The following is a 14,694-nucleotide window of genomic DNA, read 5'->3' as shown; positions in this document are numbered from 1 at the left end:
AGCACGCCGCCACCGCCAAGAGTCACCTTGCAGCAGACTACACGCGCCGCCGCTCCGGGACCACAATTCCCGGCAGGCCACGCGGCGGCGCGCCTTGTGACACCGCGAGGGCGCCAGGAGGCGCACATAAGCGCCACAGGAGCCGGCGGAGCGGGGGAGACAAAGCAAAACTTACCTGCCTAATGCCGCCACCGCCAGGAGTCAATCTAAGGCAGCCAGGCACCTGGAAGCACGCCGCCACCGCCAAGAGTCACCTTGCAGCAGACTACACGCGCCGCCGCTCCGGGACCACAATTCCCGGCAGGCCACGCGGCGGCGCGCCTTGTGACACCGCGAGGGCGCCAGGAGGCGCACATAAGCGCCACAGGAGCCGGCGGAGCGGGGGAGAAAAAACAAAACTTACCTGCCTAACGCCGCCACCGCCAGGAGTCAATCTAAGGCAGCCAGGCACCTGGAAGCACGCCGCCACCGCCAAGAGTCACCTTGCAGCAGACTACACGCGCCGCCGCTCCGGGACCACAATTCCCGGCAGGCCACGCGGCGGCGCGCCTTGTGACACCGCGAGGGCGCCAGGAGGCGCACATAAGCGCCACAGGAACCCGCTTCGCGGGATGCCCGGGGCTAAGCCCGGGGAAAGGGCGGGCCCTCTACGGCCCTCATCGGCAGGAGGAGGCAGGGGCAGGGCCAGAAACGCTGCTCGAACACATTACTTCAAGTAAGACTTATGGTTTTATGACTCTCCCACTTGATACTTTTAACGTGCAAAAGTGAGTTTGTGTGTACATTGTAAATCATGTCTACAAAATCTAAGGAAGTCCCGCAAAACACTCTCGACAATTACCTTGTCCAAACTGTTAAAAAAATAAATACGCAGAGGAGAAATTCTTTGGGGCTGAGCCAATCCCCAGATCTACGATGTCTGTCCCCCTCTGCATCCATTCTGATTGATGACACTATTCTGCAGGAACCTCACCAGGAGGGCATAACTAGTGGCCCTATTTCTCAAGGTACAAGCAGCTCACCTGTTAACGTAGTTCTGGCCTCTGAGGTTCCCAATGTAGAGGCTGAGAGTGACACTGACATTGACCCCGATCAGGAGAAACAGATTCATGTCTCATCTGACGAGCAGACACCAAAAGGGCGTGCCACCAGGCCAAGACGATTATGCACCAAAAACTTACCTAAGCAGGGTGGATCACGACCGGGGACAAGAAGGAAGAGGGCTATTACCCCAAAGTCAAAGCAAGTGAACATTGTGGAGGACAAACTAAGTCACACATCTGATGACGCCTTTTTTGAAAAAATCGCTGATTTTCTGGAGTTAAAAATCAACGCTATAATTAAACCCCTAATATCAAAAATTGACAAACTGCAAGCGGAGATTAAGAAACTTGGTGGTCTCCATACTACGGTTGCAGGTGGGGTAGAAAATATAAACATGTTAGTTACAAACCTGAGTAATAACACAGGGGAAAATGTTGTCAGAGAAGCTGTAAGTGATGGCACAGGGACCCAGTTGCCAGAAAAAAACTTATCTATTCAGCCACCAACATCGACTGTTAGCAGCGAGGGTCCTCTGTTAGTTAACATTCCAACAGAGAGAACCCTCTCTGTCACCATCCCCCCAGTAAATGCTCACTCAACAGACCCCCTTCAATTTATAGTTGAAGCAACACCAGTGGTTTTAGTTTTAGCGAATGTTCCTCCTTTGGAAGGGGGAACAGTGGAAAGCTCCACTTCCCTCACAAGCAAGGCCCTACACTGGTTGACCAATAATATGCGGCTAGCTCCAGGGGGAAAGTACTATCTGGCAAGTGTGATCAAGTCAGCAACCAGGGTCCCCTGGTTGGGAAATCGGCCGAAAAAGTTTAAAGGGGACTGTGTGGCAGTGAGTTTTTCAAATCAAGACGTCCTTCCCAACATTCTTGCCAACTTATTCCCTCCCCAACGCAGACAGGGTACTGTTGTTCCCTTAACCCTAAAGTTTTTTTTACGGCGAACAGCATAATGTCACCTATCCAAGGACTCCTGCGCCAGGGTGGGATAGAAATTGGGATTCAAACCTCAGATGGGGGCAGGATACAAGTTACAACGTAGTAGCCCATCATTCCCATCATTCCCGCCTAGCACAGCATAATCCTTTTGTAGAACCTCTTCAACTGTTTAATCGCTATGCCCCATTATCCTTCATGGATCAAAACGATTGACTCTCCCCCAGACAAGATAGTAACGGTGAGGGTCTTCCGCTTGTTCCCAGAATACTAGATCGGAATTCTGCAGCCATTAGGGTCTGCAGAATCATGAGCTGGAACGTTGCCGGCCTTAGAGCCAAATACAATGATAAGAACTGGCTGGAGTCTATACGACCCAACGACATTCTTGCTTTTCAAGAAACCTGGGAAACGTCAGACAGACTTGTTCTGGACGGCTTTTCCCATTTTATAGTACCGGCAGTTCCTAGTAAAACAGGAAGGGCAAAGGGGGGCTTGGCTATATATATTTCCCTAGACATTCAAGGAAAGCCAAGACAGATAAAAACTAATTCAATAAATATCTTAGCGGTCGAACTAACTACACCAAATTCACAGCCCATATTATTTGTTAATTTTTATAATTCTCCTGTCAGTCAAATCTTGAATGAGCATTTGGTAACTCTAGAGGAATTCCTGTCTAATCGTAGCGAGAATAGCGTCCATGGATTTGAGGTGATCCTTATGGGTGATTATAACATCCACCCATGCCACGTGGATTGCCATGTAGAACAAGAGGATTCCTCTCCCTATTCTTCTACACCACACTTCGAACACTCACTTCGTGGAGAGGCTTTGGAATCGCTCTTAGCATCTTTTAACCTTTATGAATCATATAGTGGCCACACAGGCTCGAGGTTACCAACATACGTGGGTAACAACGCAGGCACAATTGTAGATTATATCTTTTTATCTTCTAGTATTCTGCCTGAAGTGTTCAATTACAAGGTAGAAACTTCAGTTTTTAGTGATCACAACCCTGTAATTTTAGAGATCGTTTCACAGGGAGTTTTGGGAAAGAGGGTGTCTGAAGCCTCATGTTCGACAGATTTAGTCCTGAGAGATCAGAATCGCAGACTGAAGTGGGATCAAGTAACCCCAATCAGCTTTTTACAGGATACTCTGGCAAAAGTTGAGGGGGAGGTTGCAATTTGCTTGGATAATAATAATCCTGCTAATATCATGTTAGAGGCTTTCAATCTTATCTGCCGTCAGGTCAATTTAGATCTGACCGTAAAGAAAAAGCCTAATACGCTCAGGGGCCCCAAATGGTTTGACTCAAATTGTTCCAAGGCTCACTCAACCCTCCTGAATGCACTAAAAAATAAACCAAGAGACAAAAAGCAGATAGCATAACTGTATTGTTTCCTCAGTGATGCTATCAGGTTGAGGAAATCTGAGATTAAAAAGGAGGCCTGGAATGATTTATTGTCGCCTGATATACAGAGAGATAGCGTACGATTTTGGGCAATAATAAACCACCCATACTTCGTGGGGCTAGAGAATCAGAAAGCAGACTGCATTATACCTGACGAACAGTGGGTCACACATTTCAGTAACATTTATAGCTGTTCTGATATTACTTCAGGTTGTGAATTGCAACTCACACAAGTAGCATCTACCATCCCTCCTTTTAGGTTAGAGGAGGTGAAAAAAGCAATTAACGACACACTCTATAAAAAGGCTCCGGGGCCCGATGGGGTTCCCGCAGATTTTTTTAAGAGTGCCCCTGAACTAAGTGCCAAAATTCTCACAAATATTTTTAACGTTACAAGGGATTTTATCTTTCCTACTAGTTGGGCCAAGTCCACGATAATACCGATTTTTAAAAAAGGACAGAGAACAGACCCGGCCTGTTACAGGCCAATCTCTCTCATCGATTCCAGCGTCAAAATCCTGGGAAGAGTTCTTTTAGGAAGACTGACTCAGCTTTTAGAAGGGAAGGGTGTCCTATCAAATGCACAATATGGTTTTAGAGCCAAAAGAGGAACTCTAGATCAGTGCTTAAACCTAGAACTGATCATAAATAAATACGTAATCGCCAGGGGGGGCTCTCTGTACATGGCCTTTATGGACCTCTCCTCAGCTTTCGACCTGGTTAACAGGGCTAAGCTGTGGGGGGTCCTTCTGGCCATGGGCATTGACGCTCCTTTGGTCAGGTACCTGGCCGAGTTACACAGGGATCTCATGACCTCGGTCAGAGTGACCAGGGAAGGGAGATGCACTTGCCACTTTAAGTCAGAGAGGGGGGTTAGGCAGGGGTGCATTCTTGCACCCCTCCTTTTTACTCTTTACATTAACGATCTTGAGGCAGTTCTGGCAGCTTCCCACACTGACATTCCGCGTGCAGGTGAGACAAAGATACCTGTCCTCCTGTACGCGGACGATGCAGTCCTCTTGGCACGCTCCGGAGTGGCATTAAATACACTCCTTTCATCCTTTGGGGACTTCATGTCCTCGTTGGACATGAAAACAAACACAGACAAATCTCATGTAATGATTGCAGGAGCAGCTGGTAGGAAAAGAAAGTCGAAAACATTTTTTTGAGCTGGGAAAGAGGTCAGGAGAGTTTCATCTTTCCCATACTTAGGGGTGACCTTTGATGAAAAGGGCACGTGGGGCCATCAGCATTCCGTTAAAAGCAACACTGTGGCAAGAGCGGCCGCGGGGTTGCTTGGTTTTGCTAAAAAACTTGGAGCCCGCCCCATGGAAAGCATTATGAAGGTCTACAAAGCTAAATGTCTGTCGGTTGCCCAATACGGTTCTGTCATTTGGGGGTATACTAACCATGATAAAATCCAGGAAGTAGAAAATAAATTTCTGAGAACCCTGCTTTCTGTCCCTCAATCGACTTCCACCCATATCATACATACAGAGCTTGGATTGGGCTACATAACCGACATTTTAAAACTAGCCCCAGTTATTGGTTGGTTGAAAACTTGGCTCAACCAGGAGTTAACATTAAATCATATTATCTTAAAAGATTGTTTAGCCCTGGATAGAGGCCATACCATCCCGTGGGTAAAATATGTTCATATGCAGCTAAATTTAGCCGGCCGACCGGAGCTTTTCTCATCTCCACATTTGATAAAGCAGGAAGATGTAATAACAGTAAAAAATACCCTGACAAATTTTTATGTTTTGGAGAGGGAAGCCATAGAGCTAAATAAACCCATGGTTAGGAAACACTGTATGTTGACATCTGTTCCAGGAATGGAGCCATACCTTTTTCTGGTAACTAAACCATACCATCGTTTCCTTCTAACGAGATTTCGTTTTGATCTGATCCACTTTACTCTGGGCAATTTTAAAATATGGAATAGACCCGATAATGCTGAACCATGTGATTGTGACCACTTTTCAACCCAGGACACGACTCATTTCATCATGTTCTGCGGCCATTATACTGAGATTAGAAAAAAATACCTGCTTCCTATTTTGTGCAACTTGGGTTTTACTCAGGTAAAACCAGCTTTGATGTTCCTGCAACTTCTTCCTAATGTAAAAGTAGCTTTCCATGTTGCTAGTTTTTTAGTTGCAGGAGCACGCATAAATAAGTATCGTACAAGAACTAGGCATCTTATTCCTGTACATTGATTACTCTTTTATATCTCACTGATTTTAATATTCTTAACATTTTAGCATAACTTATTTTGTATACTGTGATTTTAGAGTTTCAAATATTGATTATACTAATTTGTGCTCTGATGAAATGTTGTTATGTATTAATGCTCGTTCTTTTATGATTTTAATAATAATCGAATAAAGATAATTGACTGACTGACTGACTGACTGTATGAACTTGCCACAAGTCCTCCTCTTCAATTTGACTCTGATGAAAAGAATTGTGACTTGACGCTGAGCTGGGTATTAGAAAGGGATCCCTGAAGATTTTACTAATGTTGTGCAATGTCCCTCGTCATCTTGGATGACCTATTATCACTTCCTTAACTAATAGTACGAGGATGACTTATTCATTGCTCCATTTGGAATCATGAGCTACTTCTAGTATCTCAGTTATATCTGTCTTTAAATAGAGGGAGCTTGTTATCTTCTGGGATTAAATGTACACTAGGCAAGCCTCTATTTTAACGTACCTGTTCTCATGAGGGTTGATTTTGTAGTGCCGCTATGTCTTATTAGCTTACATTTTAAGACCTATGCCAGAGGATCAAATCCAGTCACCTGGAATGTTCTTGCTTTCCAGAGCTCAACAGGACATCTAGTGAGGATTCAATGTATATCTACTCCATTTTGACTCATTGAGGTTTGAGGCAAAAATGAGATCCACCACCAAGTGGCTTTTTCTGAGACTCCCAGCTACCTTCTAAAATCTGGAGATAAAAGCGCTCTAGTCGATCGTGGCAAATGCTGCGATGAATCGAACAAACTTAGAAATTTCAAGCTAGTGCAGAAACATTTTCCAATGTTTTGCACAAAAAGAAAACTTTTCAAAGAGCATCTCACAGTTTTTACAAATTTCTGTTCATTGCCTGGACATTTGGGTTACCAGTACTGAATGCCATCAAGCATGTCTGACGTTTTCTGAGGGAGGAAGGTGAGTGGTAATAAATGAAGCTTTTGTGTTGACCTTGGTTGTTAATAAAAATTGACCAATACTCGTATCTTCTACCACTGGACATTGTATAAACTATCTGGAACCCCTTGGCATTCTGGCTCTTTGCCATCTCCCTAGGTGCTTTCATCTCCATGGACTTCTCCTACCACCCTTACGCCTCTGACAGACAAACATTCTTTTGTTTTCTATTACTCACACCCTCTGTTGGAAACCTTTGAATTTTGGTCCTCTTAAATTTAATAGGGAGGCTGGATCTATACCACAGCAGCGATGTGCCAGCTGCTCGGTAAAGAGAAGATCTGCCCCACCTTCCATTTCACACTGCTAAATGTTTCATGAAGCCGCCTGCCTAGATCAAGATGAGCTATTATCACAGTCTGGGATGGGGCCTCGCCACAAGATTCAGGGCCTTATTTAGATACGTGGTAGACGTGTTACTCCATTACACATCCTCCCTCCTACCACTGGAATGTGATAAGATGGCTGTCTGTCAACCCTTCATTTAGAATATCGGCCATGACTTCAGTACTGTTTAGCGTTTATCGCTTCCTTATCTGCCTGAGCACCTCTCCTTATTCTCTCCTCCCACCTGTCTCCCCATCTCTTGGATATTCCTGTGCTTATTTTTGCTTCATCTTACTTCTCCCATAGGCATTCATTCAGTAATCCTGCAAGTTGCATTCTCAGTGTCTCCTGTAATCACTATAACCTTGGAATTCAGAATTTCAACCCATATTCGCTCTCTATTCTGATTGGTAATTCCCTGTATAACAAGATGTGTTGCTGTGGAAAGCAATTGTCTTTGAAATGCTTCTGTTCAATCCAGTGAACCATACCTACTTCTGTGTGTCTGGGTGCACTGTGGCCTTGTTGTAGATGACATTTTTCCATAGACTGACCCATTTAAGACTAGAGCTTTTAAAGCTTTGGTCCATGTTGTATGGTATATACTTCATTATTTACACTCTCCTTTGCACCTATTTTCAGGAGGCTCTTAACTTTATCGGAAGGCAGCATAATAGTGATCAGCCGTTCTTCCTGTACTGGGCCATCGATGCCACTCATGCGCCTGTCTATGCTTCCAAGAAGTTTCTAGGCACCAGCCAGAGGGGGCTGTAAGTATAGTTTTTCTTATTTATAGTAGTCTGCTTAAGCAGAGTGAGCGAGCTGAAAAGGATGTAGTGGTCTGAAAGCAGAGAGAAATAATAATTGTGTTTACAAATGACTACAACTCCCCTTTGAGTGTTTCTGGTGGTATATTCATGAGGGCGACAATAGTTTGTCGGTCATCAGTCAATGTTTCAGGAGTGAAGCACTTAAGTGCCAGTCCTCATCCTTCCCTACAAGAGGGAGAGAACTTTTCCCTCCTGCTAGCCTGGAGTAGTGTAGACGTGGCTGTGCCTTAGAAGAGAGATGCCATCTGGCTCTTCATGTTGGTGGACACCTTATCTTTGGAAAATTACTGCAAGTTGGGGTTGTTTCTATACAACAAGCCTATCTATAGCACTGCATGACGTAATTCACCTACAGGAAGGCAGATATTTGTATCTGTTATAGTATGAGAAAGTGTTTTTATAAATCACACTTCATATATCCCTATGGATGCCCCCAAAATATAGCAAGTTGTATCTGCCAACAGTTTGCCCGTGTATAGTTCAGCCTAAATTGATGTTTAAACAATTCCTAAATCTGTCGATGTCCGATTGTATAGGAACTGAGCAGGTGTATAGGAACTGAGCACTCCCAGACACTGAAGCAGGCCTGCCTAACCCAACTAGGATGACCATTTCAATATACTACGGGGCAGGGTTAGGGCGGGGCTGGTGTCAGAGCCTGGGAGGAGTGATTCTTGCACACTCCAAGTGCGCATGATGGATTGGCCAACCGCCTTACCCTGGCCAAACCATCATGTGCACTTTGCGTGTTCCCCAATAGGCTGTAATACACAGCCTAGTTGGTAAACATGCACAGGCTCCCTGCCCCGTCTAAGGGCCGAACCATGGCGCTCAGACCAATCACAATGCTGCAGTGCACCATTGTGATTGGCTATGGGGAGCCTGTGTGCTTCCGGGACTTGTCAGGGAGCAAAGACGGAGGAGAGATGGAGGCGGGCGTGAGGAGGTAAGTGGCTTAAAAAAATATATACTTTTTGTTTCGCCCTCATTCCACCACCCCTGTTCCCTGCCACCCGCCACTGCCGTAGACTTAGCTATTACTTATGTAAGCATGCACCTGGATACCCTCACGGTTGACCAGAAGCTTTCTACAAATCTATTGAGTGATACTTTGATTGGTCCCACGGATGCTGTACTACTACCTATGGGCTTAATGCATATTTTTGGACCCCCCCCCCCCCGGCATCCCTTTGAGGCTCAGCAGCCATCTTTACCACCTCCCAGGGATAGCTTGCTCTTGCAGCCGGGAGACATTACCACTGATTATTTACATGATATTGGACACAACTGATTGACCAGTGACCTGTTCCAAAGGATGGAGCTTTGGGTTAGAACTGCACATGTGTTTTGAGAAACAAGCGGCCTTCATAGTACATAAGGAATGATGACCTGTACAGTGGGCTATGATTGGATCATTGGTGTACCCCATCTGTTTACTCCCAAGGACAATAATGCAGTAATATACCTGTCCTGCCAGGCACCACACGACTAAGGGTATCATCCCTAAATGTGTACTCAGTTGTGCTACAACCAAACAAATGTCTGTTAAAGATCTAATATCATCAGGGTATCTCGTCTGTGTATATGAACTTGAACTTTAAGGTCAAAACAGTTCTATTTTTGTATATTCCTAAGCCTGAGATGATTGTGGAAACTGGTCTGTGTTGGTACTTGGGTGTTGTGCTGCTGCGGATATGCTTTTCACATCTAGAGAAGGCAGATGCCACACCTTGCTTCCTTCGGGAAACCAAATGACCCCTACTGGAGGGTTGGATCCTCCTTCCTGCATCACAGCAGACACAGGTGAACTGTTCTGGTTTGGTTACCTGCAAGTATCTCTTGGTTCCAATCCATAGCGGGGTAGGTACAGTTACCTGGTCCTGAAGAAATGCCATTGACCCTCCTGGCACCCAGTCATGAAACTTGTTGACCTTTTAGCTATCTCTGTACATTATTGCGACAGATCGCCCCGTTGGTTTTACTGTGTTGAGGGGGCCATCTTGTTAACGCCGTCCTTGATCTCCCTTAGACTCCTTTGACCACCTGTGTACCACCCTACACCAATGCCCTCTCACTTGCACTCACCATATGACTAGGTCAAAAGATCTTCTCTAAAGAGCCCTCACTGAGAGGCCCGTCGAGCAGTGCAGCTCCGACTCTACGAGGAACGCCCTATGATGAAGCATGACACCCTCCTGGTTATGTGAGGGCATTCGTATCTGATCACCTAAACACCTCCACCCCAGGTCCACCTGATCATTTCTTCGGATCCATCCTTGAGCACTCTTTTTCTCCCCTGGTTTTCTCATTGCCCCACCCCCCTCCAACCACCGAGAACTGTACCCCTCTTTTTTATTAGATTGTCCCCAGGAGCGTGGGTGCTGGACTTCTCAATCAGTTCATTGTCCCTCTCTTGATTACTTGTCCTTCTATGTTCAGGAGAAGTGATGGCAGTACTAGGCAGGCTGTAGATGGTCTTTGAGATGGCCCCATTATGAACAAGCCCATGGAAAGGCTGTCTGTCTTTTCCCTAGGTATGGCGATGCAGTGCGGGAGATCGATGATAGTGTTGGACAGATCCTGGCACATCTCCAGAAACTGGGCATTGCGGAGAAGACGTTTGTGTTTCTGACATCTGATAATGGAGCTGCTCTCATTTCTGCACCTAATGAAGGTAGGAATCTGGGCGTTGTTGGCAGCGTTTATCTTGTAAGGATTCAGAGATGTGGGCGACCATCTGCTCTAGGCAGATTCTTATGCACACACTCAAATATAGGATGTGATGTGATTTCTAACACACTGTAAGACACTGGTGAAGTCAAGCATGGAAAAACAGATGCTCTAGTAGTCCATGGACTATTTGGTGTCATGAGAAGCTCTAGGTATCGCTGTCTGCCACGGTCACTAGCAGGGACTTTAGGAACCACCATGGGCTGTGGATGGTCAATATCACTGCCAGCTGTAGATACCACTGCTAGCTGTAGTGTATCCCTGCTGGCTATTGGCATCATTAGCGATTTATTTATTATTTATTTATATATATATATATATATATATATATATATATATATATATATATATATATATCCACAGAACCTCTTCACACAAAGAAAAGAGCGGAGGCCAAAGGGCAGTTCGTTGGAGGGGCTTTATTCCAAATCAGCAATGGTGAGTGGCGGCAAATGCATTTCGGCATATTCGAGCCTTCCTCAGTGCCCTGCACCCACATGAGTCACACAATAGTCTATCAGTCCTGCTCCGCCTTTTAAATTGTTGCTTGGCGCCTCTGGGCTCCTCCCCTAAAGTCGTTGGCTCACCTGTTGGGCGTCGGGAACCATTAACCGGACTCCAACTCCCATGGTGCATCATGTTTATGCACCTGGGCCGGTGGTGTGGGGGGCAGCGTGGAATGCTGCCAATTCCAGAGGATAATTGCAGGGTTTGATAGTCTGACTTCCTCCCTTGCACAGAGGTGCAAAGCTCCCCCTCGGGTCCCCTCGGGCTGACACGGCCGTTTGGTGGAGAGTGAGATTATGCAGGGACAGCCCTGCGCTGCATAGCGTCCATTAAGAGGTAAAATACCCCCTGCCCCATATCTCTCCCACAGCCAGTCGGCGGACACCGGAGCTCTTGATTCCTCAAGTCAAAGACAGCTGCAAGCAGCTCGTTACCAGTTTTGTGTCCGGGTCTCTTGATGTGTCAGGGCCATCCGTACTGCGCTCATGGCATTGCGCAGATAATATCCACAGAACCTCTTCACACAAAGAAAAGAGCGGAGGCCAAAGGGCAGTTCGTTGGAGGGGCTTTATTCCAAATCAGCAATGGTGAGTGGCAGCAAATGCATTTCGGCATATTCGAGCCTTCCTCAGTGCCCTGCACCCACATGAGTCACACAATAGTCTATCAGTCCTGCTCCGCCTTTTAAATTGTTGCTTGGCGCCTCTGGGCTCCTCCCCTAAAGTCGTTGGCTCACCTGTTGGGCGTCGGGAACCATTAACCGGACTCCAACTCCCATGGTGCATCATGTTTATGCACCTGGGCCGGTGGTGTGGGGGGCAGCGTGGAATGCTGCCAATTCCAGAGGATAATTGCAGGGTTTGATAGTCTGACTTCCTCCCTTGCACAGAGGTCCAAAGCTCCCCCCTATATATATATTCAAAGACACACGGTCCTCGCTCCCGGGACCGTTCCACAATTAAGGGCACTCTCAGCACTCTCACGTAGTTTTTCATTGCCATAGTTTTATTGTAGGCGCTGCACAATCGTATCAACAAACGCGTTTCGGCGTTGCCGCCTTCGTCAGTGTCGATAGATACAAACTTTCAAACCATTTAAATAAAGTTAAAACGTGATGGTCACTCACGTGATTAAAATCAACATAAAAGAGGGCACAGTTAATTTACTGCATTACTGTGGCGGCCATCTTGTAATGTCAGAAAAATGCTTGATCCTATTATTTCCCACATAGTGTGCAATACATTAATGACATTTCATTGTTCAATCACAACAATATGATATAATGTTCATTTCATTCTGCATATGATCATATGATCATAATTAAATTTCTAATTTTTGAATTTATTTATGATCACCTGCCCAAGGTCCACAAAAGCAAAATCTGGCCGCCTGGACGACCCATTGTATCGGCGAAGGGCAGTCTATTGGAAAAAAACCTCTACATATATTTACAATTTCATTGCACCACTGATGCGGGATCTGAGTTCGTATGTAAGGGATACGAAAGACTTTTTGAGAATAATCCAAGGTGTAGCATGGGAAGATGACTTTGTTTTAATAACACTAGACATTACCAGCCTTAACACCTCAATAAGGCATGAAGATGGCTTGAAAGTTTTGAGATATTTCCTGGATAGAAGAGCATTGAAATACAGGACACACAATTGCATGTTGATAGAACTTACGGAATAGTGTCTGAAAAATAACATCTTTTTGTTCTCAGGACAGCTGTATTTACAACGACAGGGTACCGCGATGGGCACGTGCTTCGCCCCCAGCTTCACGAATCTTTTCGTGGGCTGGTGGGAGGAGCACGTGGCCTGGGCGGGTATTAATGGCAAATGGGTGGAGAAAATAGCGTTATGGACGCGTTACATAGATGATTTATTCATCGTGTGGCGCGGAACTGAAAGTGAGGCTGAAGAGTATATCAGAATTCTTAATGACAACGAACAGAATCTTAAATTCAACAGTAACATCAGTAAGAAAGAGGTATACTACCTGGACCTAAGAGTGTATGTCCAGGGAGGGAGAATTGAGACATCCCTGTATAGAAAGCCAACGGCTGAAAATTCAGTCCTGCATGCTGGAAGCTGCCACCCACGAAGCGGGGTTAACAACATTCCCCTGGGGGAGTTCCTGCGAATCAAGCAGAACTGCTCCACTGAAGAAGAATTTGTAAAAGCCAGAACAGAATCTAGACAAAGATTTTCTAAAAGGGGATATTGCAAGGGGGTCTTGAATGAGGCAAAACGAAGGAGCAATGCTGTGACCAGGAATGAATTGCTAGTAGACAGGACTAAACCTAAAGATACGAAGGTGAGACTAATAACTAATTTCACAAAGAAGTCTCCAGAATTGTTCCAGATCTTAAAAAGGAACTGGAACATATTACAGTCTGACAGCATATTAGGGAAACTAATTTCTGATTACCCATTAGTTACCTATAGAAGAGGATATTCCTTCAAAGAGCATCTGGTCAACAGCCATTTTGACCCCAAATGCAAGAAAAAGACTCCGATACTGGGATTCTATCCATGTATGAAATGTAAGGCCTGCAAAAACTCCAGCAAAGTGAAGGAATTCGAGGTACCAGATAGATCGAACAAGATCATAATCTCCAAACTCTTGAATTGTCATTCAGAGTTCACTGTATACTGTCTGGTGTGCCCATGTGGTAAAAGGTATGTGGGCAGCACGACTAAACAGACAAAATTGAGGGTGTTGGAGCATATGAGAGCGATCAACACTAAAGATCATAGCTACCCGGTGGCTCGACACTATGAAAAAATGCACAACAGCAATAGTAATCTGCTCTCATTCTTCATCCTAGACCAATTAACAAGAACAGCACGTGGGGAAGACTGGGTCAAAAAGTTGAGAACCCTCGAATCACGTTATATAATAATGCTGCAGACAAAGAGCCTGTCAGGCCTTAAAAATGAGGAAGAGATGTGGGTGCACATTGGGTAGGATAGTTCGTTCAAAAAGAGAAAAAGTTTGTTAACCTGCAGAGACTACTCCCTCTATGAGAACATGATTTTTCACGTTTGGCCCATTCAGGGCAATATGACAGAGGTTGAAATGTGAAATCGTTGGCACACACATAGGCCACCCAGTGAGAAAGAAGTTGTCAGAATATCCTGTGAAGAGAACAGGGAAAGCCCATTCAGGGCGAAATAAATTCAAAAATTAGAAATGTAATTATGATCATATGCAGAATGAAATGAACATTATATCATATTGTTGTGATTGAACAATGAAATGTCATTCATGTACTGCACACTATGTGGGAAATAATACGATCAAGCATTACAAGATGGCCACCACAGTAATGCAGTAAATTAACTGTGCCCTCTTTTATGTTGATTTTAATCACGTGAGTGAACATCACGTTGTAACTTTATTTAAATGGTTTGAAAGTTTGTATCTATCGACACTGACGAAGGCGGCAACGCCGAAACGCGTTTGTTGATACGATTGTGCAGCGCCTACAATAAAACTATGGCAATGAAAAACTACGTGAGAGTGCTGTGAGTGCCCTTAATTGTGGAACGGTCCCGGGAGCGAGGACCGTGTGTCTTTGAATATTTACGCACTTCACCGTGCGGTAAGGAGGCACCCGAGGCAAAGAGGAGCGACGGGTGGTGAAAAGGAGAAACTGAATATATAT

At 45.2% G+C, this 14,694-nt stretch overlaps 1 protein-coding gene across 1 annotated transcript in view; it reads left to right on the top strand.

Annotated features, from left to right (window-relative positions):
* The window catches only part of GALNS (galactosamine (N-acetyl)-6-sulfatase), a 188,958-nt gene that overhangs the window by 59,103 nt on the left and 115,161 nt on the right, over window positions 1-14,694 (top strand). The window contains exons 7-8 of the mRNA XM_078669899.1: window positions 7,597-7,724; window positions 10,319-10,458. Of these exons, the coding sequence (XP_078526025.1) occupies window positions 7,597-7,724; window positions 10,319-10,458 (268 nt within the window). The remainder of the gene's footprint in view (window positions 1-7,596; window positions 7,725-10,318; window positions 10,459-14,694) is intronic.

Source organism: Lissotriton helveticus, chromosome 12, assembly GCF_964261635.1.
Source record: "Lissotriton helveticus chromosome 12, aLisHel1.1, whole genome shotgun sequence".
Taxonomy (NCBI): domain Eukaryota; kingdom Metazoa; phylum Chordata; class Amphibia; order Caudata; family Salamandridae; genus Lissotriton; species Lissotriton helveticus.
Note: the sequence above shows the minus strand (reverse complement) of the source record. Positions and strands in the feature narration are given on the sequence as shown.